The 27316-nt window shown below is 37.9% G+C and overlaps 1 protein-coding gene across 1 annotated transcript; it reads right to left on the bottom strand.

Moving 5' to 3' along the window:
* Positions 1-24966, bottom strand: LOC126643641 (zinc finger RNA-binding protein-like; the record flags this gene model as incomplete). Its single annotated transcript, XM_050322154.1, has 10 exons — positions 1-5891; positions 6609-6706; positions 6813-6924; positions 11042-11137; positions 11920-12017; positions 19869-20010; positions 21443-21593; positions 21838-22043; positions 24272-24434; positions 24821-24966. Coding segments are annotated over 10 exons (1392 nt in total), but the record flags the coding sequence as incomplete, so codon positions are not given.
* Positions 24967-27316: the final 2350 nt, after the last annotated feature.

The following is a 27316-nucleotide window of genomic DNA, read 5'->3' as shown; positions in this document are numbered from 1 at the left end:
TAATAAGTCAGTTACAATTTAATAAAAATAATACAATAAATACAATTATACCAACAAGTGATGAGTTTTAACCCACAAACCCCAGATGTATAACCCAGCACTCTGGGGCATGAACATAATGGTGTGCGTTGGCCCCCGTGCAGAGCCCCATGTGGTCCCCCTGAGTCCAAAGTAAAAAGAAGGAAAACCTGTTGGTGACAGTGATGGTCGCAGTCTGGTCAAGAGTGGTGATCACAGTCTGGTTGAGGTTCTGGTCCTCCTCTGGATCCAATGAGTGGTACCAGAAGTCCCAAGACCCTCAGGTTCTGGTAGGAATGCCCAGTACCTCCTCCAGGGCAGGGAGTTCCACAATGGGTGATTGTGAGTCATGGGTATGAGGACAGGAACATTCTCCTATCTCACAGGCCTCTTAACACCCAGCTTATAGCCTGAGGGGTCAGGTGTGCTCTGGGCAGCTGCTGCAAATGGTCTATTGTTAACAGTTTCTGGGAAATGACATAGAGGGTGTAGAATACCCAGTTTGGATTACACCCACACAGTGATGAACTGGTCCCAACTGCTCTAACTAGGACACTGTATTAATTTATTTTTTGTCTATCAGTGTGTCCCCCAGGAGATCAAAGCCTTTTAATGTCCAAAGTAGTCTGTTAGCGTGTCATTAAGAGGAGACCCTTCGCTTAACAGATTCACTGAGATGGACAGGACATTTAATACCTTTATATAGGGACTGCACTTAATAGCAATAGGGAAACTCCTCAGCAAGTTTCTCCTATGAGTTATTTGACCATCAACAAAACTGACCTAAAAATGGACTCACTCTAGCAGTTCACGAAATAACACATTTATTAATACAAATTTGTGACAATTTACGGGATTCATTGTGTCTGGAATAGCATCTAACTGCAAAAATTACACTTAAACTATGTAGTAATAATAAAACCAGATCTAAGCACACACTCTAAAGCAAAGTGCTAAAAACACTCTGAAGAAATAGAAGCAAAAACTTCAGAGTACAGCAACTTACTAAGAATACTATGAGGAAAAAGTAAGCTCCAGTTATTTAGAAACAGGTAATTAGCATGCATAAGATACGTCTCACCTTCCAGGCATCCCCAGAAGTGGAAGGAGAAAAGGTAGCCTGTCAGCTACCTCCACAGAATTGATGGAACTTCTCCCCCATTTTTGCTTATGTCCAATATCATTTTATACCTTTTTCTTGAGTGGCTATAGTCAATAAAGTAATTTTGGGGTGATAGACAAGGGACATAGGTCCAAGGGTCATTTTCCTGAGTTTCTGTCTGGCAGGATGTTTTTGAAAAAAGGCCGTGTTATCTCCATATCATGCCTTTCTTTGTTTAATCCTCTTATCAGTTTCTGGGAATGTGTCCCCAGGTGCTGGGGTCTTCCAGGGAACCATCATGACTTTTTTTTCTCCTTTTGTGTAGCCTTTCTATCACCTTACAGAGTAGTTTTCCATCTTATTCTCTCACCCTTGTCTGGTTGGGAAGGGGAGTGATAGAGCAGTTTGGTTCACACCTGGCATCCAGCCAAGGTCAACCCTCTACAAATGCAAACTCTAAAACATCAGAATACAGTTCAGTAACTTCAAATTTTCTCAGTACTAGGAATATATATACACGGACTCGATGATCTAAGAGGCTTTTTTCAACCTTAACAATTCAATAATTTGCACATTTTCATAAATCCAAATGAGAAAATGGAACAAAATGGGAGAACACAAATTATTAGACATTAAGAAAATTAACCCTGATTTTTATTTGGATGTAAATTGAAACAGAGAAAGGATTTAAAGAGTTAACTTAGAGGGGTCGAAATCTGGTTCTTGGGACCTTGCTCTGAGGAATGTGATATTTATGTTAAAATATAGCAAAAGCAGGGACCAGGCTCTAAGGATTAGCTTAGAAATATAGTAGAAATAATTTGTTCTGTTCTGGTAAAAAATAGCAGAAAGGTCAACCTAGTAGTCATAAATAAAGAGAGGATGGCATCCAGGGAGATAGAGGGGTGGTGGGTCAAGGAGAGTTTTGCAAACCCTAACTTGAAGTCAGAGAAACAAAGAAAGTTGAAGAGTTCAACTCCAAAAGTGGGGCCGAAGAACAGAATGACCCCTGTACATCTCCTCAAATAAAACCCCTGACTTCTGACTCAAACTTTAGAGTTACTTTGTCCGATGCGAATCGGGGGCTCTCCAACGTTGTATGCAATAAATACCTTGCTGTTTAAAGACACAAATTTGTCTCTAAGCAGTTTTTCTGTGCTGTTTTGGCACCAAAATCAAAACCATTGTGATAAATCTGTTGATGACACTCCTTAAATATTTTTTCCTCCTCAAAAGACTAGGTGTCTGTTTCATTTTGAAAAGGCTGAGAAATATCACACTGCAGGAAAAGAGAACTCTTGAGAAGATTTATAAAAATATCTCAGAAGAAATCTAATTTGCTAGCCTTTTTTGGCTAGGAAAGCTCTTTGGCTTACAGCTTTCAGAGATAAAAAAACACACAGAAGGAAAACAGTTGTTCTGGTTGAATCTATCACTGAACTATGTAAACCTACGATATAAGTGGGAAAAACCAACAGATTGCAAATTATGCCTCCCAATTTCTTTTTTTTCCTCTCTATTACTAGTGTTATGCTGATAAAATCTATTTGGGTAGTACAAACAAGTCTTAATTGTTTAATAAAGAAATTAATTTGTCATTGCATGAATTTTTCACTTACATCAGTAGATATTCAACAAGTAACAAGAATGTTAAATATACATAAAAATGGTATAGGAATATTTAAAGTTGATTCCAATACAAAAATTTTAATTACTATTAAATCACTTCTGAGTAGTGAAATAGGTCTAAAAATAGAAGCAGCAAATAAATCCATCACATTCAATAGCTCTATAAGACTAACAATTCATATTAACATTCTATAATAGGGCAAGAAGTTGATGGGCTGTATCCAACAGACTTGTATTTCTATCAATGCCTCTACAGGAACCCACATGAAACCACACTGCTCACAGACAGGACAAAAACTAGGCAGAAAAGTCAAAGCCTGAAATCACTTCAAAACAGAACAGCTCTCATTTTACTAAATTGTTCCTCTAAAGTGAGCACTGAGGAGAAAATTCTTCCTATGTACATTTCTCTTTTGTGTATTATGACTATAGCACCTGGCACTTTGAGATTTAACACACAGCACTGCTGAATAAAAAAGGTAAACACTGTTTATAAGTAAACCACTAGCATTCTCAAAACATAGGGTATTAAAATGATTACTTGTTTGTAAATTGATTACTTGGTCTTATCTTTGTCTTCCTAAGCACATGATGTAATATTTAAAAACAAAGCTAGCTCTGTACTTTTTAAAACCTTGGTTTTCCATTCTTCTTAGCTTAACAAGAGTCAGAAGTTACAAAGTTAAAATAGCCAATTAAAATGGGCAGGTAAAACAGAAATAAGCTGCAAATTCACTCTTCACCACACAGCTCAAAAATCATAGTCACAACTTCATATTTAACTTGGAATCACTTTAGGTATACAATAGTTCAAAAGATCCAGAAACTGGTTAAAAGCCAATAGAACAAAAATACAGGAAACCCAAAATACATCTTTGATTTTTTTAATCCTAAATTTTATGGTCAATCACATGCCGGAAAAACATGTTTGCTTTATGAAGAAAGAAACTTTGGTATGGAGTTGAACTAGCCACAATAATAGCACCTGTAGCTTTCAAAATAAACAGTAATGGCTAATTAGACACCATGGTAGCAAGATATCCCTCTTAAAAAAACCAACCAACCAAACGAAAAATCCCAAACAACCAGAAACCACCAAGTAAGAACGAGTACATGCTTGGAGCCACACATCAAGGCTGGACAACAGAAACTAGTAATATTAAAGCACGTTAACTAATGTATTTTTGAGGCTGAAATTGGTAAGAAATCTTTCCTACAATGAGAAAGCCTTTTATTTGCTAACCACTAATAACCACTCCTTTTAAAACTGCACTCTTCTGATGCTTGAAGAGCACTGTATGAAAATCTTTCCTTAAGATTCCCTCTATTTTTCTAAAATACCGTATTTCTATTTCACAGACCTATGCTGTTAGCAATAAGCATTTAAAAAAAATATCCCCCTACTCCAAGAGTTATTTATTAAAAAGGTCAAAGATAAATTTGACCTCAAAATAGAACACAAGTTTTTTTTAATTGTACCATAAATAACAAATGATCTTTATAACATGTGATACACTCCTACAGCCATCAGTAGTTACCAGAATGTTAGTATGTGTTAATCTGTGAGTTTTATGGGTTTGCAACAAAGCATAATACACACTGAACAGCATGAGTGAACTTCAGTTCCAAGTATATTAATGAATCTTAGTAATTTAATACATTTTAGTTTTTATTTGCATATTCCACTGTAGTGCAGTGACAACAAATCACACCTGTGTACCAGAGCATACATCAATAGTATGATGTAATTTTACTATACCACTGCTATATTTATCTTTTTGAAAGAGACATAAGCATATACTATGGCCACATCAAACAATTTTCTGGGTTGTTGTTTTCCTTTGATAACATTTGCTTTTTCAGTAATATATTACTTATTAAAATCTGAATTATTTAAAAAAATCACAGAAAATGTATACAGAAATAGCTATAAGGAATAGCCTTACAGGCACTGATATGGTAAGTATTTATTTTAAGGGCTGAGAGGCATTAATATAATATCAACAAAGTGGACTGAAAGAATTACTAATTTTGTCTAAATGGGAAAAGCCTGCTTCTGTTTGTAGGTTGAAAAAAGAAATTCAGAAAGTTATGTTTTGACCTTGCTATGTCACAAAGTCAATCATACAAAACCTATGCATTAAACCTAAAATGATAATTTTAAATGCCTTTATATTAAAAAACTCGAAAACATCATGCAAATCTTTGATCATTATGCAGTTGATTTAAAACTGTTGCAAGACCATACTGTATATATTAGCTTTTATACTGCTAATACACAACTAACAGCAAATTTGATTAGATTAACAAAAATTTGTCTTAATTACACCATTATATCACACTAAAGAGACAAATGCCACAAGACTGGCAAAATCATTTAATTCTGAGCATTCAAATGGCAGGATAACTATGTGTTGTAACCCCTTCACATTTAGGAAAACAAAAACATAATCCTGCAGTTTCACTTTACAAAATGAAGTCCTGTAAAATATTAATTGGGAGGGAAACAGTTTATACTAACACAATGTAACTTATACAACTTATACAACTAGTGTCAAAGGCAATCAAAAGAAATCTTCTAAATAAAAAAAAATCAAAATACACATAGCAACAGAAGCACAAATGCTGCATTAAATACACTCAAGATAAGACAATACACAAGAGAGACAGAGAGATGGAGACTAAATTTAGCAACACATTTAAAGAAAATGCAATGAGGAAAAAACCTATTTTTTCCAATGACAGTTTCCATTTGCAGTCTTTCCATCCGTAATCTTCTGATACAGTACATCATTAAAATATTCAGAATCTCACAGAAGAAGTACATTTTTCTCTTCCAAATCTAATTACTAAGTTGGTTTAGGATGTTTAAAACAGACATTATTATGTCAATTTAAAAGCAAGGCAACAAATGGACTTTTTATCACCTTCAATCTTAGCACTAATGACATTTTTAAGAGTTTTAAAAGTTATCATAATCCTTTTTGTCTTTTTTTCCCTCTGCTTCAAATCCATCAACCCCATCACTGTCCCTTCTCCTTTTACGATTATTATGGATGTTGAAACGTTGATTCATCTGTGGTAATGGATCCATTCCTAAAACTTTGTGTATTTGACGGAATGCAAGGAGTCTCAGTGCAAACTAGAAGAAGGGTGGAAAGAAGATATTTCTGTTAGAAACAAATGTCAATTTCAAATACTTTATCAAACAATTAATGAAGAACATTAGTGGTATATGATATTATCCTTAGCTCTTATTATCCTTTTTTCCTTACCCCAACACAATAAAATGTGTATGTCACATTTGCTGCTTTTATACAAAATACAACATATTAGCTTAAAAATAGTATTTTAGCTGTTAGACTTGCACTGAAGCAACCAAGGCTTGTCATGTGTCCCATTATGCATCTTTAGCTAAAGGATCAAATGAAGAGGTAGGGGCAGTAAACTCTTAAGCTGCAAGCATGAATGGCCAATACTGTAAGTGGATACAATAAATATTAAAAATTCAGCTTACACAGATTTATTTATAAAATATTAAATGCCGATGCAATTTTAAATCTAATAACATACTACTGTAGAGTAAGAATCTTTACATATATAGACAGAGATGGGAGTACTTCAAACTTTTCAGGAAAATATGTTAATTTTAGTAAAAAAATGAATGCTATTATACATTCTGTTTTGTGACATTTTCATTGCCTAGCTTAAGACTGATCATTTGAATGACCAGACTATATTCTAAGAAAGGAAAATTCATGTCCACCATATAGCTCCATTAAAAAAACAAAAAAAACACTCCAAAATCAACCAACTACCCACCAAATAAACTAGCCATCAAATTTAGTTACTTCCTTACCTGTGCACTTGAAGTAATATCCTCACGTTGTTGATCTGTCATTACAGCAAGTGTATCCAAAGGATCTTTCTCACAAGGATCCAGAAGGCCAGGACCACCTAAAACAGGCTAATTAGTAGCACATCTCTACCTTATTTCAATCAAGATTACAGGTTTTACATTACTTAAACATAAGTATACAGACACTGATCAAATGCAACTTGCCTTTAAGGATGATTCCTGAAGATATACATTCAAAAACTCTTCTTAATGCATCCCCAGGACTCTGTGGTCCAGTAGCACTGCTAATTGCTTTTTCCACAAGCAACTCCATAGCCTAGAACAACAATAAGAAAATCCAGCCAATTTAGAAGACTGACTAAAAATAAAATATAAAAAACTACTACTGTTGTTCAGTAAAGAACTTTGGATACTGAAATTTTGAAGGACATTACATATCACAGAACACTTTCAGTTAAAATGGAAAAAAATCAGATGATTGTTAACAATGAATAAAAAGAAAGCTCTGTAAGATTAACACTGAGTACTGATACTGATATGCTGCTTCTCATGTCAAGTTGTCCAAAAGTTTTCTTAGAAATTTATACAGTAGTAGCCTACTTGAACAACTCGTTCAGTCATTTTTTGAGAGCATGAAACATAGTGGGTCACTGGAATCTTTCAACCACATGAATAAACAGCACACAGTATGAAAATGATGAATTTGATTCACCTAATGAAATTAACAGGATGCTACAGAGAAATTATTTTTTTCTATGAGAATACAGTATCAAAATTATAATGATCTTTTAACATTTAAGTTGTTACTAGTTCTTCAGTTTCACAAAACTGAAGTTCACAGCAAGTTTTTCCTTGATGTTAAACAAGTGTAAAAAAGCCCTTGATGATAAACAGGTTTTCTAAAATGTACACATTATTTGATATTATTTAAAATTACTTAAATTATTAACTGCATTTTAAATATTTTTTCTGTGAATATTTCCATTGTTTACTTTATTAGACACTGAAAAAACCCTATAAAATATTTTTGCAAAAGTAAAGAATAGCTTTCCTTAGCTTTTTCAGCATTGAATAGATATTTCAATACCACCTCCTTGGCAAGTTTTATTTTCAAACAACATGTCTCTCTTATTTTTTTTGTTGGGGTTTTTGGGAGTTTGGATTTTTGGTTCCTCTCCCAAGTTTACAGTTCCTCAAATGTTGCCTTTTATTTTTATTTTCCAAGAATAAATGCCTATTCTAATGCATGCAACTAATTATAGGCAGCGTTGATTACAATCCTTTACTTAGGGTGCCCATTCCTTTCTATTTTAGCTCAATATAAGTGACAAATTTTAATTCTTGAGCATTGTATTTCTGTACTTACGCTGCATCACTCAGGATCAAGCTTTTGAGTTTTAGCAACAGTAATTTAGTTGTTTTCAAGTATGAAGAAAAAGACAGTAGGAAAGAAAAAAAGCAGATTACATTAATGCATTTATTCAAGTCTAGTTCTTTTGGATCCTCATACAATACAGTGAAGTCCTCAACTTAATCATAGGAAAATGTGAATTATGATGCCCTGGTGTTTATATGCAAAAAAGACTAGATTTCAAGTTTTCAAAATAAATAAAAATAAATCAACCTTGAATATTAGTTCCTTCTAACTTGTAGGAACTTGATAAAATTCTTCTAATTTAGTTTTTATTTCTAGGTATATAAAGAGGCTGATACAAATGTCTGTGTTTAGATTTCCTAATATTTTCTATTATTACAACTACTTAGGGTCTTTTTGAAAAGCTCTGGCCTCTCTTTGGCTTGTAACAGGTTTCTAGCATATAGATCAAGAAAAGTTCTGTGTCCAGAAAAATATATTTTTTCAATCTAAAAAATTTCATCTGTAACTGTCAGAAATTATATCTATTTGAAATCGGTCTTTTTTTGTTTGTCAGTAAGACTTTGCCAACAGGTCAAAAGAACAACTGAATGCACAAACTTCAATGTTGATTCATGTCACTGGCAATGCATCAGGTACCAAGAGCAAGACACGAAGCATTTTAGAGAGAACTGAGACACTGATAGGTCTGAAATCTCTCATGAAATCCTCATAGGTAAACTCAAGAAGTGTGGGTTGGATGAGTGGACAGTGGGATGGATTGAGAACTGGCTGAGTGGCAGATCCCAGAAGTTTGTGATCAGTGGCACAGAGTCTAGTTGGAGGCCTGTCACTAGTGGTGTCCCCTAAGGTTCTATACTGGGTCCAGTGTTGTTTAACTTGTTCAACAATGACTTGGATGAAGGGGCAGATGCATCCTCAGCAAGTTCGCTGATGATACAAAACTGAGAGGAGTGGTTGATACCCCAGAGTGCTGTGCAGCCCTTCAGAGGGACCTCAACAGGCTGGAGAGATGAGCAGAGAACTGTCTGAAGTTCAACAAAGAAGGCAAGTGCAGGGTCCTGCACCTGAGGAGGAATAACTCTGGGAACCAGTATAGGCTGGAGGTTGACCTTCTGGAAAACAGCTCTGCAGAGAAGGACCTGAAGGCCCTGGTGGACAACAAACTGTCCATGAGCCAGCAGTGTGCCCTTGTGGCCATGAAGACCAATGGTATCTTGGGGTGCATTAGGAACAGCATTGCCAACAGGTCGAGGGAGGTGATCCTGCCCCTCTACTCAGCCCTGGTGAGGCCACATCTGGAGTGCTGTGCACAGTTCAGGGCTCCTCAGACATGGAGCTCCTGGAGCAGGTCCAGCAGAGGGCTACTAAGTTGATCAAGGGTCTGGAGAATGTCTCTTATGAGGAAAGGTTGAGGGAGCTGGGCCTGTTCAGCCTCAAGAAGAGATGACTGAGAGGGGACCTCCTCAATGTGTATAAGTACCTAAAGGGTTGGTGTCAAGAGGATGGAGCCAGGCTCTTCTCAGTGGTGCCAACCAAAAGAACAAGAGGCAACGGGCAGAAACTGATACACAGGAAGTTCCACCTGAACATGAGGAAGAACTTTTTTACTATGCATGTGACCAAGCACTGGAACAGATTGCCCAGAGAGGGTGTGAAGTCTCTGTGACTGGAGATATTCAAGAACTGTCTGGACGCAATCCTGTGCAATGTGCTCTGGGATGACCCTGCTTGAGCAGGGAGGTTGGACCAGATGATCCACTGTGATCCCTTCCAACCTTACCCATTTTGTGATTCTGTGACACATTGCTTCATACCTCTCTTTACTTCTGGCTGTGCCTTAGAATAGATATTATGAGAAATAAGAAACAACATTCCTTGTTCTTCATCTATGTGCCTGCTGTTTGTTGGAATATTTTTAAGGATGTTTTTCTAAAAGTATACCAGGGTTTATTCTTTGGCAACTTAGTAAGCAATATTGAGGGCACTTACATACTTCTGAGCTTCTGTTAAACTATATTTGTACAGTATATCTTTCATGAAGTATAGCACAGAAATTGGAATTATTTTTTTTTAACTTTAAATATTTTAAAAAGCAGAAATAACTGCTCCACATTTTTTCCTGTTGGCAAGCTTAGTAGAGTTGTAAAACATTTCTCATTGAAATAATGCCAGCTACTGTAACTGTCTTGACAATGTTAGCATTCTTCCTGCCAAAACTGAAAAGTCTACATTAGGGCGCAGCACAATGCAATAGGATTTGGTCTATGAAACAAAAGAGTCAGAGCTGAATTTACCTCCACATATATATGTTTCAGAGATTTTGTTTCAGACTTTGTCCAGTCCACAGATTACACATTTATTAATATTTGGAACACAAGTTGCACTCCTGAAGAGCATCATTTAAGATAGTAAATGTAAAAGAATGCTTCAAAAACACTCAACTGCAAGAATTGAGAGGTAACTGGGTACAACCTAGAGATCTGTGTCTAGGTGACACTGATTAAAATGCTAATGGTGACACATCCACAGACTAGTACTATGGTGTTTCATCTTGCAGAAACAATATATTAATGATTGCAGGAATTTCTGTGATTTATTCTTTCAAGTAGCCTTTCTGTTATCACAGAACTATCTGGGCACAGCTGACATTATTTTTAATCAGTTTCAGTAAAGTCCAAGCAATTCAGAGTAGGTTGTTAGAAAAAAATAATTTTTTTATACAGAGTAAAGGAAAAAAATGTTAAAATACAGAATAAGAATGCTATCCTCAAAGAATTCAAAACAACAAGAAAATTCCTTTTGAAAAAAGTTTACAGCTCCAAATTGCAAACCCATAGAAAAATAATTTTTTAGAGATAATCTGGATTGTTTGTTGGGGAAAAACAAAAAACCAACCAACCAACCATAAAAAAATCACCCAAGTGAAACTCTACATTACTCCTTAAAAAACCCCTGCATTTTAAAACTGTAGTAAAACTTTCCCATGCTTTACTTTCAGTGGATTAAAAAAAAACCCTTTGCATTAAAAAGACTCATTCAAAAGAACATTACTCACCCAGTTTGGAAAATCAGACCAAGTTGGAACCCGTTGACAGAGGTCACGGAGAATACGTATGATAACCACACAGGACTGCAGACCATTAGCTCTAGCCTTGAGAGCAATACAAAATCAAATTAATCCCAACACCTACAGCAAATAGGACTTGTTGAAAGACCAAAACACTGTTCAATGGAAGCTCAGATACAAGACTGAAACAAACCATTCTACAACTTTATTCCATGAGCTGCCATTTACAGCAGTATTTTATACAGGGTTAGTAATTTAAGGTGATAGAAGTCAAAGTGCACAGGTTATATCAATAATTCTTGATCGCCTGTACATTTTGACCTATGTTCACTTGCAGCAATAAATACAGTATTTTTCTATATTAGAAATAAAAAGAATAAAGGTCAAAGAAATAGGTATAGACACTGAAAGGTTGGGGGAATCTGTTTGGTTTCTTTATTGTGCCTTTGCTCGAATGCAAAGTCACTAAACCAAACAGTTGCTTCTCGTCTTTCATTCCCTACACTTAAAGAAATAGGAAAAAAGTCTTAAATCTAACCACATTAAACACATATTCCATTATTTAAAGCAAAGTTACTCTGCAACCTTATGGAATACATAACGAATATACAAGACATGATCACCCCCAAGTGAGTCAAGCTTTCAACATCGCCTTCTCAGTTACCAGGAAAAAAAAAGTCATATGAGCAATAACTGCATAAAGCAGTTCCTCCATACTCAACCCTCTACATTTAAATTTAGGGACCAGAAAAATATTAAGTATTATTAGCATGAACAACACTGTTTTCACATAGTTAAACATTTATATTGCAACTAAACTAATCTCTCATAAGGTTACAAGAAGAAAGTAAAATGATGTTCCGAACCTGGAACCACTTAGCATGGCGTAGAGCAGCCAGAGCGTCAAGGCATTTTTGCCTGTCCAAGACATCCGGTGGGTCTTTCACCATACCCGAGGTTACATCTAAATGGATTGAATTGGCAAAATGCAGTGAGGAATGGGTGTTTGACCATTTAAAGTAGCTTCAATGTCACACATGCCATTTAAAGTTTAAACCCTTGAACAACAAATGTAATTGTTTAATAAAAACCATTCAATTAGTATTAGGGCATCAACCCAGTATGAAGATTGTAGAATCATGTTAAACTTTAGCTGTCAGGTTATTTTCAAATGCACTATGTAGTACTTCTTTCTTTTAACTAACATTTGAATAACACATATCCCCTAAAATTAAACACTGAAGGAAGGATGGTTGGATATAGTGTACCAACACAGAGAACAAAAGAAAGAAGGAACACTAAAAATCCACTTTAACAAAGTGGAAACATTCACACAGTTTCATGTAAATTTTAATGGTCATATACTATTTGGGACCTACTCTTTCTAAGAAAAATTAAGTATATAAAAAAAACCACTTAAAAGCACAATATATTTTGTAATGTTATTTTTATCATACCTTAAAATGAAAATTATTTTGCATTAATAAAAACTGACTAAAGGAATGTGAAATGCTCTTCAGTATTAGAGTTCCATTACTTTTTAATAATGTCTTACTCATATAAATTCCTCAACCCATGATATATTTGCTCCAATATTATTCAGGATGCAAGGAAAAATCTGAAAAGGGACTACTTTACTTTTGATTCAGCAGGGAAAACAAAAACCAAAAAAGAAAAAACCAAAGCGGAATGTCTGAAAGAAGGGCCAGAAGAGGAACCTGGGGAACTGTAGGCCCGTCAATCTGACCTTGGTGCCAGAGAAGGTTATGGAGCAGATCATCTTGAGTACCAACATGTGGCACGTACAGGACAACCAGGGGATCAGGCCCAGCCAGCATGGGTTTAGGAAAGGTGGATCCTGCTTAAATGACCTGATCTTCTATGACCAGGTGACCCACTTAGAGGATGAAGGAAAGGTTGTGAATGTTGTCTACCTAGACATTAGTAAACCCTTTGACACTGTTTCCCACAGTATTCTCCTGCAGAAACTGGCTGCTCATGTCTTGGACAGGTACACTGTTGTCTGGGTAAAGAACTGGCTGAATGGTCTGGCCCAGAGAGTGGTGGAGAATGGAGTTAAATCCAGCTGGCGGCTGGTGTTCCCCAGGGCTCAGTATAGGGGCTGGTTCTGGTTATTATCTTCCTCAATGATCTGGACAAGGGAATCGAGTGTAGTCCCAGTAAGTTTCCAAACAAAACCAAGTTGGGTGGGAGTATTGATCTGCTGGAAGGTAGGAAGGCTCTACAGAGGGATCTGGACAGGTTGGACCAATGGGTTGAGGTCAACGCTATGAGGTTCAATAAGGTAAAGTGACCCTGCACTTGGGTCATAACAACCTTATAGAATCGTAGAATCAGATGGGTTAGAAATGACCTCTGAGATCATCAAGTCCAACCCTTGATCCACTACTACCGCAGTTCCTAGACTATGGCACTAAGTGCCACAACCAGTTTCTTCTTAAATACCTCCAGTCACGGAGAATCCACCACCTCCCTGGGAAGCCCATTCCAACGCCTGATTACCTTCTCTGTAAAAAATTTCTTCTGAATATCTAACCTAAACCTCCCCTGGAAGAGCTTGAGATCATGCCCTCTTGTCACACTGCTGGTTGCCTGGGAGAAGAGACCAACCCCCACCTGGCTACAACTTCCTTTCAGGTACACAGTACTCAAGGTGTGGTCTCACCAGTGCTGAGTACAGGGGAAGAATTGCTTCCCTGCTCCTGCTGCCCACACTGTTCTTGATGCAGGCCAGGATGCCATTGGCCTTCTTGGCCACCTGGACACACTGCTGGCTCATGTTCAGCTTCCTGTCAATCTAAACTCCCACGTCCCTTTCCGCCTGGCTGCTCTCCAGCCACTCTGTGCCCAACCTGTAGCGCTGCACGGGGTTGTTGTGGCCAAAGTGCAGGACCCGGCACTTGGTCTTGTTGAACTTCATCCCATTGGAATCAACCCAACTCTCCAGCCTATTCAGATCCCTCTGCAGAGCCCTCCTGCCTTCCAGCAGGTCGACACTCCCCCCCAGCTTGGTGTCATCTGCAAATTTACTAATGGTGGACTCAATCCTCTCATCTAAATCATCAATAAAGATATTAAACAGAACTGGGCCCAACACTGATCCCTGGGGGACACCACTAGTGACCGGCCACCAACTGGATGCAGCACACCATTCACCAGCACTCTCTGGGCTCAACCCTCCAGTCAATTCCTAACCCAGCACAGAATGGCCCTGTCCAAGCCCTGGGCTGCCAGTTTTTTCAGGAATATACTATGGGAGACGGTGTCAAAGGTTTTGCTGAAGTCCAGGTAGACCACATCCACAGCCTTCCCCTCATCCACCAGGCGGGTCATCTGATCATAAAAAGAGATCAGGTTGGTCAAACAGGACCTGCCCCTCCTAAACCTGTGCTGGCTGGGTCCCTTGTCCATCCTGTAGGTGCCATGTGATTGCACCTAGAATGATCTGCTCCATAACCTTGCCAGGCACTGAGGTCAGGTTGACAGGCCTGTAGTTTCCCAGGTCCTCCTTGCAGCCCTTTTAGTACATCGGCCTGACATTCACCAACTTCCAATCATCTGGGACCTCCCCAGAGATCCAGGACTGTTGGTAAATGATGGAGAGTGGCTTGGCGAGCTCTTCCGCCAGCTCCCTCATCACCCTAGGATAGATCCCATCTGGTCCCATAGACTTGTGAGGATCCAAGTGGCTCAGCAGATCGCTGTTTCCTCCTTGATTACAGGGGGGCTATTCAGCTTCCTGTCCCTGTCTACAAGCTCCAGAAGCCAGTTGTCCTCAGGACAACCTGTCTTACTGTTGAAGACTGAGGTAAAGAAGGTGTTAAATACCTCAGCCTTGCCCTCATCTTTGATAACTATGTTCCCACCCATGTCCAATAAAGAATGGAGGTTTTCCTTGTCCCTCCTTTTGCTATTGATGTATCTATAGAAAGACTTTTTGTTATCCCTAACAGAAGTGGCAAGATCAAGTTAAAGTTTTGCCTTCGTCTCTCTGATTTTCTTTCTACACGACCTAACTATATTCCTAAACTTTTCCTGAGTAGCCAACTTATGCAGTGCTACAGGCTTGGGGCAGAGTGGCTGGAAAGATGTTCAGTGGAAAAGGACCGGGGGGTGTTGGCCAACAGCTGGTTGAACATGAGCCAGCAGTGTGCCCAGGTGGCCAAGAAGGCCAACGGCATCCTGGCCTGTAATAGAAATAGTGTGACCAGCAGGACTTGGGAAGTGACTGTCCCCTCGTACCTCAACACTGGTAAGGCCGCATCTCGAATCTTGTGTTCAGTTTTGGGCTCTGCAAAACAAGACAGACATTGAGGTGCTGGGGCATGTCCTGAGAAGGGCAACAAAGCTGGTGAAGGGTCTAGAGTGCAAGTCTTATGAGGAGCGGCTGAGGGAGCTGGGGTTGTTTAGCCTGGAGAAAAGGAGCCTAAGGGGAGACGTTATTGCTCTCTACAACTACCTGAAAGGAGGTTGTAGCAAGGTGGGTATTGGTCTCTTCTCTCAAGTAACAAATGTGAGCAAATGGCCTCAAGCTATGCCAGGGGAGGTTTAAGTTGGACATTAGGAGGAATTTCTTCACAGAAAGGGTTGTCAAGCATTGGAACAGACTGCCCGGGGAATTGGTGGAATCACCGTTCCTGGAGGTATTTAAAAGACGTGTAGATGTGGTGCTTAGGGACATGGTTTAGTGGCGGACTTGGCAGAATTAGGTTAATAGTTGGAGTCGATGATCTTAGAGGGATTTTCCAACTGAAATGATTCTATTATTCTAACATATAGTAGATCTTGTATATTTAAATGTTCAGAAAAGGTTTAATTACAAATGAGATACCTTTGTTGCCAAAATGGAAATACCACAAGGCCCTTTTGGAAGTGGTTAATGAAACTGGAACCACTGAACAATATGAAATGGTACCTTCAAGTTACTTAAAAAATTGTAGGGATATAATCCAATAATCAGTTTTTAAAGTTTTTTGTTTTAGTAATTATGAAAATGGCTATTGTGACTAAAGTATATTGGTAGCACAACTGGTGATATACCAGATAAAAGAAAAAGCCTTCATTCAATGGCACTCATTTCACAGGAGCTGGCTGTATGGAATATAGTTTACTCCAGCAAGATATAAAGGTAGGTAACTCCAAGAACAGAATTTATATATATAGTCTCATGAAACATGCCAGCAAGGAGAAGTTTCTAGGGATGCTGCAGAGAGACAGCTCAGAAAACACCTATTTATATACAAATGCAAAATAAATAGTAGAATACTTCGGAGAGAACTAAAAAGCCATGAACGAACATGGTGCTACAACTTTGCAAAATAATAACTAAACTAAATATGAAGTACTCTTTTCAGATTTGGGCATTTTTTAATAGGATAGTCCCATTGCTCTGCACAGGGTTAAAAGGGGGAGGATTTCAAAATAAGAACGAAGCTGAGAAGAACATAGGTATCTTCTCACACAAGTATTTAAACTTATGTACTATATGTTAAAGTGGAAAGAAGAAGAAGAACTGCACCAACAAGGTATTTACAGAACAAATGAAGACATTTAAAGTGGTATTTCATTTAAAACAAAAACTCAAACCCACACCTCTACAGGAGGAGTGCCAGGTAAGATAACTGATGAAACAAGTAAAACTTGGATATAAAAAGACAAGGAGTACATTTAGAGAAAACCCACAGAAGTAAATAGAGGTAAAATAAAGTTGAGAAATTAAAAATGTGTCTGTTGTGTCTAGTAGCCTAATCAGTCAATTTTTTGCATTCTTTTAAAACTACTATGCAAATAGACTACACTATGCAAATTTTTATCACAATAACTCACTACATAATTTGAAACTCCAATTACTTCTAGCTCTGAAAAATTTCAAATTGGAAAATAATTTTACTAAAAAGAATTACAGTTTAAGTGCACAGAAGAGAATCTTGCTGAGTGCTGGAAATGTCAATCTAAAATGTGCTACTAATAGGTATCATATGAATATCCTTGAAACTTAGACTAAGTCAGAAGTTGTAAGACACCTAATTGCACTGAGAATACATTGACTGAAAAAAAATGTATCAAGGAAACTCTTGTAATACTTACTCTGTGAATTTTTGCATCTGTTTCACATTTCAGAATTAACCCCTTAAATAGTCTTTAGATTCAGATGCCTAACCTACCACCCTGTTAAGCTAAGACAAAAAAATTGAATTAATTTATAAAACACAAGCATGAATTCTTACCCTATATAACTTATTACTACCCTAAATATAAAGGGTTAATCTTCAGTTAGACATGCTGTGTGCACACTACCTCTTCATTAAAAGTTAACAGGCATATCAATTTTGCTAAGTTTTATTATGTGAAATACATTTTACCCAGTCAACTATTTAAAGACTAGTGTGAACACTGCTTAATTCTAGGATAGAAACAAAGACAAAAAGAAAAAAAACCAAAGTAACAGCAGATGCTAGGACTATGCATCCAAACCCCCTCCCTAGTAAAGCATGGCAGGTGTGACACTGAGCTTTAGAAAACCTTGGTCAAAAATCCTTCCAATGTCTTGGCAGCAATCCCTGACAGAAACCAAGTTCCTCTGCTAGAAGGCTTTGGACCGGGGCTGTTAGCTAAGGATGAAAACAAGACACACATGTGCACATATATATGTTTTTATAAGTATGTACACTTTGTTTGCTGAAGGAAAGACTCCACAGCAGGGGTTAGAACCCTTTGAACATATCAGATCCAGTAAACTGTCAAATGTACAATACTGTAAGGAACAGTAGCTATATGGTTAACAATTTTGACACTGGTTTGTTGGGGTTTTTTTAGCCTTTTATCATGTAATGGGATTATTACACATCAAACATGATTCTACTCCACATGCAAGTCTCAGTCTTATCTTTACTCAAACTGGTTCTTCCAGTAAAACCTTCCTTATCACCTGAATTAGCTCTCCAAACAGGTTAAAAAAAAAAAAGAAAACTTTAAACCATTGTAAGACACAGAGCATGAGGAGCTGCAGTAAGAAAAGACATAAACACATACTATTACTCTGCAGCAAATAAGCAGTAGTCTTCATAATAAGGTTTTTTTTGCTGCAATAATTTTCAATTCAGTCTTCTATTTGTTCTAGTTTCAAAAGTGAATGTTATATACTGCTCAGTGTCTTGGAAGAGAAATCTAACTGGATTTTGCTTGCCTAGAGGCAGTACTCCAGCAGTGAATAAACTGACAATGATCATTTTAATTCAAGTGTGGGTCAGACAAAAGTACAGATTTGTTTCCTTTAGGTAGCATAAATTACAGGATTGATTGTAGTAATTTGAAATTTGTTTTCTTTTTAGTCTATGTCATAGAATTTTAGGACAGAAAACAGAAATTTAATATTGTGGCAGAATCGATATTGCACCTTTTCACAGTATGTTAACAAACAAACATGGTGTTTAAAGTTAATTTCATTTAATGTTTAATTTAATAATCAAATATTTTAAAGTATTCTTTACGAAATTAAATAATACATGAAGTCTGATTCAGCACAGACAAGAGTCATTTTACGCGTAGATTTTTCAAAAAACAAGTAGAATTGGTTGGGTGTGACAGTACATGTACAAAGACTATAGCTAGGAATAATACATACAGCTCAAAAATCATGTACAAAGCACTCTTTAAGACTCTTCAAGACTCTTCAGAAGTCATCCAAACTAGAGAATATATCTTGATATTTTTCTTTCTGATTAAGTAAGATGACTTGGTTAACACAGCTTGCTTACAATGTACTAATGCTACAGAACATTTACTAATGCAATATAAAAATTTCAAGTAATTTAGAGGACATATAATGATGAGATGAAGTAAAAAAGTCTCTGTGGTTTAAATAAATACAAGCACATGCATGTATACACACACTTTTTTTCAACCTGCATAGGAGAAATGTTAAGATAGCCTCAGATTTCCTATCCGTAGATTCACTGTCAAACACTAGAACCCTGTTTGCCGCAATCTTTTTCAACTATGAAAATAAAGGATTAAAAGGAAACAAAAGTTTATTTTATCTGACCCATAAACAAAAAGACATTAATCATGCTTGTTGGCTTAAAAAGCTTTTAGAGCTTTGAAAGCATTACAAAACAGACCTTAAAGCAACACTGCTGGCAACAGAGAAACTGTAAACTTCAGAAACAGTTTTATTTACAAACTCCACTTTCTGCTACAGCTGAAATGACAAAGCCATTTTTTATTTTACAAGTCTGAGTTTGCCAGTTGGATAGAAGACTGATTGCAATATCAGGAGCCCAAATATACTCAAAAATCACTCCAGACCAAAAAGTAACCTCAGAGAGCTTGAAAAAAAATTACATCTTCTTTTAAAGTTATAAGCACTGTTACCATCAAAAGTACTGCTGCTATTTGGAATGTGTAAATAATGGTAATACTGATCCAGCTAAAACCTGAAAATATGATTTTTCTAAAACCATACAATCTTTCTTTTAGGGCAAAACTGCACTAGAAAGTCAGTTTATAGTCACTTGCTATAAAATACTTAACTTTCCATAGAACTGTATAAGAGGGGGAAAAAACCAAGTTTGTATCTTTTCCAGGAAGCTGAGTTTGGAATTTAGGCTCGAATTTTTAAAAATTAAATGCACCATATAAGTTTTTTTATAACTAATTTTTCTCTACTGAGACTGCTTGTTGAAAAACAAGGTTTTGATCAAATACATTAGTTATGCCAGCATGTTGCCCTCTAGGACCTTAATGCCATCTTAAGCAGAATAGATAAAAGTAACATCTTGAACAACTTCCCAACCTCCATCCCTCATGTTCTCCTCCCGAATGACTGGAGATGTCAGTGTGATAGTAACTTGCATTTTGGGTTCCACACATGAATTTAAAATTATTGCGGCTTCTGGGACTGCACACTTGATATCATATTTCTCAGGACTTATTACCTAAATATCAAGAAACAGAAATTTCTATTAGCATGTGACAAAGTAAGGGGAAGAAAATGTATTTCACCATAGTCTTTGTTAACAGAAAGACAGAAATTCAATATAATTATATGAAGCAGATACCTCTGTATTCAAAGAAACAACATTATACACAATATATATATATGTATATGGACTTGTATACTGTTTCCAAATCATTAATGAAAACACAGCAGTTGCCAAGCATGCAAAAGAAAAAAAGCAAACCTACCCATAAGTGAAATTCAAATACTAAGTAAATTACATAACAGTATTTGAGATAAAGAAAAGCCTCAGTGCCACTTCAAATGCCAGTTCGGTATTTTTCTCATTGGAACATAGGAGCCTTTAAAAAGCACAAAGATGCAGTGGTGGTTCTTCAAGTTTGCAGTTACAGGATGGGTAATGCAAGTCACATTCTATACTTGGTTATCGCAACATCCTCTGGTGAGAACAAAGGGCAAGATTAACACCAGGGGGGAAAAAAGTAAGAGTAACAAGGTGGTTACTCAGAATTGCTTCTTGCAACTAGATTTAATAACTCTAAACACCCCAAAATAAAGCTGTAGGCATCTCTATCACCTTCCACAAACTAGAGGGACAAGTGAATTTTCCACAAAGCCAGACCAAGATGTGCAGGATTTAAGTTTTCTTCTGTTCTGTTATTTCAAACAAGAGTAAACCCAAGATTATTTTTCTAATTAATCTGATTCTGCTAATGTCTCTACCATGTCCCTAATTCTGTCCAGCATTTTACCAGACTGCATTGAAATACTAATGCTGTGACAAGCATTCTATAATGGTGGAAAGGCTTTGTTCAGTAGAGAACACTGAAGTTAAAAACTTTATTCTGTACTTTCATTTCTTATAGAAATACAGCAAATGGTTTATATGAATTTTGATGAATGGCTGAAGACTGTGTGTATTCTTTTTTTTAGTGCCAAATGAAAAAAAAACACACACAAGACTTAGTTAACTAATTGTGGGACTACAAAGCATTGACACATACAAACTGGAAACAAGACAAGTACAAACAGACTGGCATTAATGGAGAACTTTGACCTTCAGGCAGTGCAAGTTTCCTGCAACACTGCACAAATTACTTCTATTGCTGCTGGTAACTGGATAATAGTCTTTCTTCTGCTCATTTCTATTTCCCAGTTAAATGAAATCTATTAAATAATGATTGATACTACACCACTAGCATAAGCACCTAGACACTTATATGGACACAATATACAAAAAACCAAACATGAAGCATAGTCCCTGAATTCAGACAGAAATGCTCAGAAAATGAAAAGAAACTGAACCTGAGCTATGAAATGTAGCATGGTCAGCCCTACATTTGACTCGAGGACAGAGTTTTACAGTATCTTTACCAAAATTCAAATCCAAAAATCGAAATACTACTTACTGCAAGTTGTTTGGGAAGATTTTCAGCAATACAACTGAGTAACATCTTTGAAGGCTTCTCAGCACATAACAAAACAAGACTGACGTTTCGGTCTCCACGGAGTAACAAACCTTTAGCCAAAACGCCCACCCGTAAAACTCCTTTCAAAGCTCTGTGAATTACAGTTAAAAGTTGCATTTAAAATAATATAAAAATCATAAAACTAAACCTGGAGATAGAAAAATTAAGTAAAATAGGAGTATTCCTTATACTCTTGAGGCCACAGTGACATATGTAATATCAAAACCCAAAAGGAACAGAGTTCCTGAAAGCACTGATAACAGTACAAGGAAAAACATAAAATGACTTCAGAAACAAGTCATAAAATTCTTAAAAAATAATAAAGAAAAAAATACCTGTCTTTACTGCCATCTTTTTTGTCATCTCCCTCTTTGCTCTTGTTTTTTTCACGGTCAATCATATTGTCAGAAACAAGTTTCAAAGCACGCTCAGTAATAGAAACAATTTTTTGGACTGCTTGCAGTTCCTCCTCTGTTGGATATATAGCTGCATGTTTGGTCATCACATAGCGGTCATCAGAGGAGTCAGGGCGGCGTAGAGGCTAAACAGATGAGAAAGCACATTTCTGAAATTTGGGTGCACAACAGGTAAAGGAAGTTGATTCTCCCCCTCTACTCTGCTCTCATGAGACCCCACCTGGAGTACTGCGTCCAGTTCTGGGGACCCCAACATAAGAAGGATGTGGACCTGTTGGTGTGAGTCCAGAGGAGGGACAGGAAGATGATCAGAGGGCTGGAGCACCTCTCCTATGAAGACAGGCTGAAAGAGTTGGGGCTGTTCAGCCTGGTGAAGAAAAGGCTCCAGGGAGATCTTATAGCACCTTCCAGTACCTAAAGGGGTCCTACAAGAAGTCTGGAGATGGACTTTTTACAAGGGCATGAAGTGATTGGACAAGGGTTTTAAACTGAAAATAGGTAGGTTTAGATTAGATATTAGGAATAAATTCTTTACTGTGAAGGTGGTGAGGTACTGGAACATGTTGCCCAGAGAAGTTGTAGATGCCCCATCCCTGGAAGTGTTCAAGGTCAGGTTGGATAGGGCTTGGAGTAAGCTAGTCTAGCAGAAGGTGTCCCTGCCCATGGCAGGGGGGTTGGAACTAGATAATCTTTAAGGTCCCTTCCAACACAAACTATTCTATGATATACTTCCAAATTCACAGGTGATGTGTGACCAAAAACCAAACATGTGGCTAAACAACAGAATATTCAAACCTCAAATTATTGACATGTAACAAAACATGAACTGGTGTCCTTAACAACTTACACTGATCACAATCAGTCATATCTGAAAAAACCATGAAATGTATCAAAAATAAACAAATTGGGAAATCCCAAGATCAAAAGTACCTCCCCAACATAAATATTTATTGTCTTTTGTTAACTGGGAAATACTTGCATACTGCTGCAAAATAAATAATTATCTATGATTGCTTTCATAGAATCATGGAAGAATTCAAATAGGAAGGGACCTCAGGAGGTCCTCTAGTCCAGCCTCCTGTGGAAACCATGGTCAGTTATAAGACTATATCATGTTGCTCAGAGCTTCATCCAGTCGGTTCTTGAAAACCGCCAAAGATGGAAGCTTCACAACGTCTGTGTGGAGAAAAAAAGAAAAAAAAATCCTGTATTCAGTTTGCAGCTCTTTTGTCTCAGTTTAAGCTGGTTGTATCTCACCCCCTCACAACTGTAAAAAGCCTGGCTCCATTGTCTTTATAATGAACAGGTATTAGAAGTATTAGAAGGCTATTACATCCCACTGAAACTATCTCTTCTCCAGGCTGAATAGGCCCAGATCCCTCAAGTCTCTCCTCACAGGGTACACACTCCAGACCCCTGATCCCAGTAGCCCCACACTGAACCTACTATAGTTTATCAGTATCGTTCTTGTACTGGAAAGCCCAAAACTGAATGCAGTATTGCAGTTTGAGTCTAATGAAAGCAGATCACTTCCCTTTATCTACTGATTATGCTCCTGTTAACATCACCCAGGATGCTGTTAGCCTTGTTGCCAGGGCATATGGTTAGCTCATGTTCATTTTATTATCTGCCAAGAACCCCAGATGCCTTTCAGCAGGGCTGCTACCCAATCCCTCAGTGCAAGTGGTTATGCCTTCCCAAGTGCAGCATTAGGAATCTGTCCTTGCAGAATTCTATAAAGTTCCTGTTGGTCCATCCCTCCAGTCTTCCTAGGTCCTGCTGGATGGTAACCCTGCCCTCAAAGGTTTAAGCTGTTCTCCCCACCCCAAACCAATTCAGTTTCATGTCAGCTGCAAACCTGATGAGTGTGCACTCACTCCATCACCTTTCAAATCATCGATAAGGTGCTAATGAGACAAATCCCAATATAAACACATGCGTCACTGCACTTGTTACTGACCTCCAGGTAAAGTACAGCCCACCACTAACCATTATCCTCTGGGACTGACGATCCAATCACTTTTTATCCATACATTTGTCCACAATTTGATAAATAAAAGTATAATGTAATTAAATAAATTTAGAAGTAGCACACAAATCCAGAGTGACTTGTATTTCAGAAGAAACAATATTTGTCTTCAAGGCATTCTTTTGTCATATAAGCGGGCTTATTTCAGAAGACAGGTCCACCTACAGAGTTTAATTAGTATATAATTTTTTCTTCACTTTTCTCAATCCTTTAGAAACACTGGAGACAACTGAAGTATCACTGAATAATTTACAGTTCTTAACTGTGCCTCTTGGTAAATATGATTTCTTTCTCTTTTTTTCCCCCTCAAGTTAAGAAACTCACAGCTGGTCCTTGGGGCTGAGGAGGCATTCCTGGTCTAACTCCCAGCAGGCCTAGAGGTCCTGGAGGACCATGAGGATATCCTCCATCTGGTATTCTGCAGCGGTCATCCCAGTGATGCTGCTCTTCCTCCATTCTCCTCCAGTACATGTCCTCTTCATATCGCCTGAAGAGCATCAGTGTTCTCTTTATATAGCACTTAATACTTGCAACCATTCTAAATAAATTCTTGGATGTTCTCACTAACTCATTTCTAGTAATCAAGAGCAAATACCAATGAACTCCAGAGGGTACCTAAAATGGTTATTTTGAAAGCAGGCCTGAATTTATAGCAAATAATTCTAGTAAGTCTACATTCCTCAGAGGGATTGAACAAATAACAAAACAAAACAAAAAAAACCCCAAAACCTCAGAAGGATAATGACAGCTTAATTTAAAACAAGACAGTACAGAGTTTCCAAAACAAATATTCAAAATAAGCAACTACAGAAGTAGTTTTAGATAATCTGACTGCAGCTTTGTCTCATTCATTGATAAAACAGAATGCATTACCTCATTTCCATCCTCCAGCGTTCTTCCTCTTCTCGCCTTCTCCAGTATTCTTCTTTCTGCATCTGTTTCCTCATCTTCTCTTCTTGAATTTTCCTTGCTCGAATACTGGGCTTTACTTCTACTTGTAAATCAGGGTTTACTTTTTTCTAGTTTAGAAAAATAAAAAGTGAAATGTTGGTTTGCCTCTTGCCATCTCAAGGTTACGTAGTTCTTCTGACACATTAAGCACACACTACTGTTCTACGATAAAATCAGAGGGAGTAAAATGCAGTTTTAGAACTACACTGAATGAACAGCTGATGAAGAAAATTCTATGTCCAGTATTACAAAGGAAAGAAATAGTAATTAATTCCCTCTTCAGCTATATGAGAACAAAGCTATTTAAGGTTAAAATGTTACATGAAATACTGAGTAATTTGCTGTTCATTCTGCAGCAGGATGATTACTCTATAACCTGAAAAAAACCCATGTCATCTTAACTACAGTGTGCTTCCTGATGCCCTGTTCCTGAAGGGTCCCTGATACAGGAGCATAATCATGAGTCACTGAATAAATTTTTCTGGCAATTTTTCCCTCTTCTTTCATCCCTTTCACGATCATGCAGGCCCACTGTATCTCCTGAGATCACAGTAGATTCTTCTTATATAATCTTACAATAATAAAAACACACACCACGTGTCACTGTAGGTGTCTGTCCATTCACAACTAAAAAGTCTACAATACTTGTTTCTCAAATGTCTCTACAAGGGGTTTAAGTGGTTTATCCTGACAAAAATATTGAGCATTTGAAATTCAGGGTAAACAACAAAGCACCTACTATTGCTTGCATGTCGTACAATATTTTTATGTTGCAAAGTGATGTTCAGAATGTTTAAAGAAACACCCAAACCAAAATGCGGTTTCAGAGTCTGCATTACAATGATGCCTCAGAGTTTTTTGGACTTTTTCACTTTTGTAGATTTTAGAAGTAGTTGTGTAGTAAATGTAGATTTTAATGTAGCTGTATAATCCCTTACCCTTTAACATAGTAGTTACCCATACCTAACCCTATTACCCCATTTCATATCAATCCCTCTAAATTCCATTAGCGTGTTTAGTCTTCCTTTCAAGGTAGGATTGTAGAAAAACACCTCTGTTTAAGAACATTGCACCCTAGGCCTGGACCAGAAGATATCACACAGACAAAGCAACCTTCAAGCCCAGAACTTTGGAGGAACTCCAAGGACTGTACGTGCTGTGAAGAAAATGAAGATGAGGAAGAAGGGGTTCCAAACACCCCTAGACCCAATTCCTGAAGGGGTGTGTCAGGGGGCAGAACTGGGCAGAACCAGGGGTAGATAGATCTGGGATTGGATGGACCTTATTATAAAATCATAGAACCACTGTGTGGGTTCACACGCGTCGTGTGTATTCCCCTGGGCCTGAGGCCTGATTAAAGGACCCATTCTTTCTATATTATCTTATACACTAAATTGGCCTGGAGTCTTTTTCTCCGTAGTCTCTTTAGGCAATAAATTGGCGCCCAAGAGGTGGAAATTGAAATCCAGCACCCTGGAAGCTGTTGGACCTTTGACTTCTTTGGATCAAGTCATTTCATCCTGTGAGACCTTTTCATCTGGCACCACTTATTTGAAGGGTTCCCGCACCGATCCTGAGAAGCCCCAGCTCCTAACAATCCTGGGCACAGGTGAGATAAAAGAGTAGTTCTTTTAAGGTTAAATTTTGCTAGCAACTGTAAATTGGGTTTTTCCTGGAAATTGGGGAATATGGTGGGCTGGGAAGTGAGACTTTGGGGCCCTGTGTTGTTGCAAAAGTCACTGTTTTCCCAGTCTGTGGGTGAAAAGTGTTTCACCTGGACGGGCAGTTTGACTGGCCCAGGACGGTTAAAGGGGTGTGGGTGGAGGACCCCTCTCACTGGTGCGGCTTTGGTAAAGGCAGGGCAGGGACGGTGGACAGTGGACCATACCACTGTGGTTACTCAGGGGGCTTTGTATTGGGGAGTTTCTTCCTGCCTGGTAGTTGTCATTATGGGTTGTGTCAAGCCCTGAGAGGAGGAGATTCCAAAAAGATCTCCTTTAGCCTTGGTTTTGCAGCACTGGAGGCATTTGACTGGTCTTGAAACATCTTTATAGAAGCAGGAGTTATGTAGGCTGTCTATAAACATGTGACTGTTTCAGAGGCTGCACAAAGGGGACACTTGGCTGAAGTTTGGTTCTTTTTAAATAAATAGAGCGTTACAGCTTATGTCGATCCTCCCTAAGGAGGAGAGGTGGAGAGAAGTAGTGTATGCTGAATTGTTTCTGGTTTTTTTAAACCATCCGGAATGGAAGAAGGAATATAAGTTAGAGAAAGCCCCGGCAGCAGCGGGAGCCTCAGGACCGGTGGGGACAGGCTGCCATTGGAGTTACCGTTGTGGGAGCGGCAGCGGCAGGAGCTGCCACTACAGGACAGGTGGGGACAGGAGTGGTAGCTACTGGAGCAGCGGTGGTGGGAGCT

This window comes from Myiozetetes cayanensis, unplaced genomic scaffold (assembly GCF_022539395.1).
Source record: "Myiozetetes cayanensis isolate MyiCay16 unplaced genomic scaffold, myiCay2020 scf273, whole genome shotgun sequence".
Taxonomy (NCBI): Eukaryota; Metazoa; Chordata; class Aves; order Passeriformes; family Tyrannidae; genus Myiozetetes; species Myiozetetes cayanensis.
This window is presented reverse-complemented; position numbering and strand designations above follow the sequence as displayed.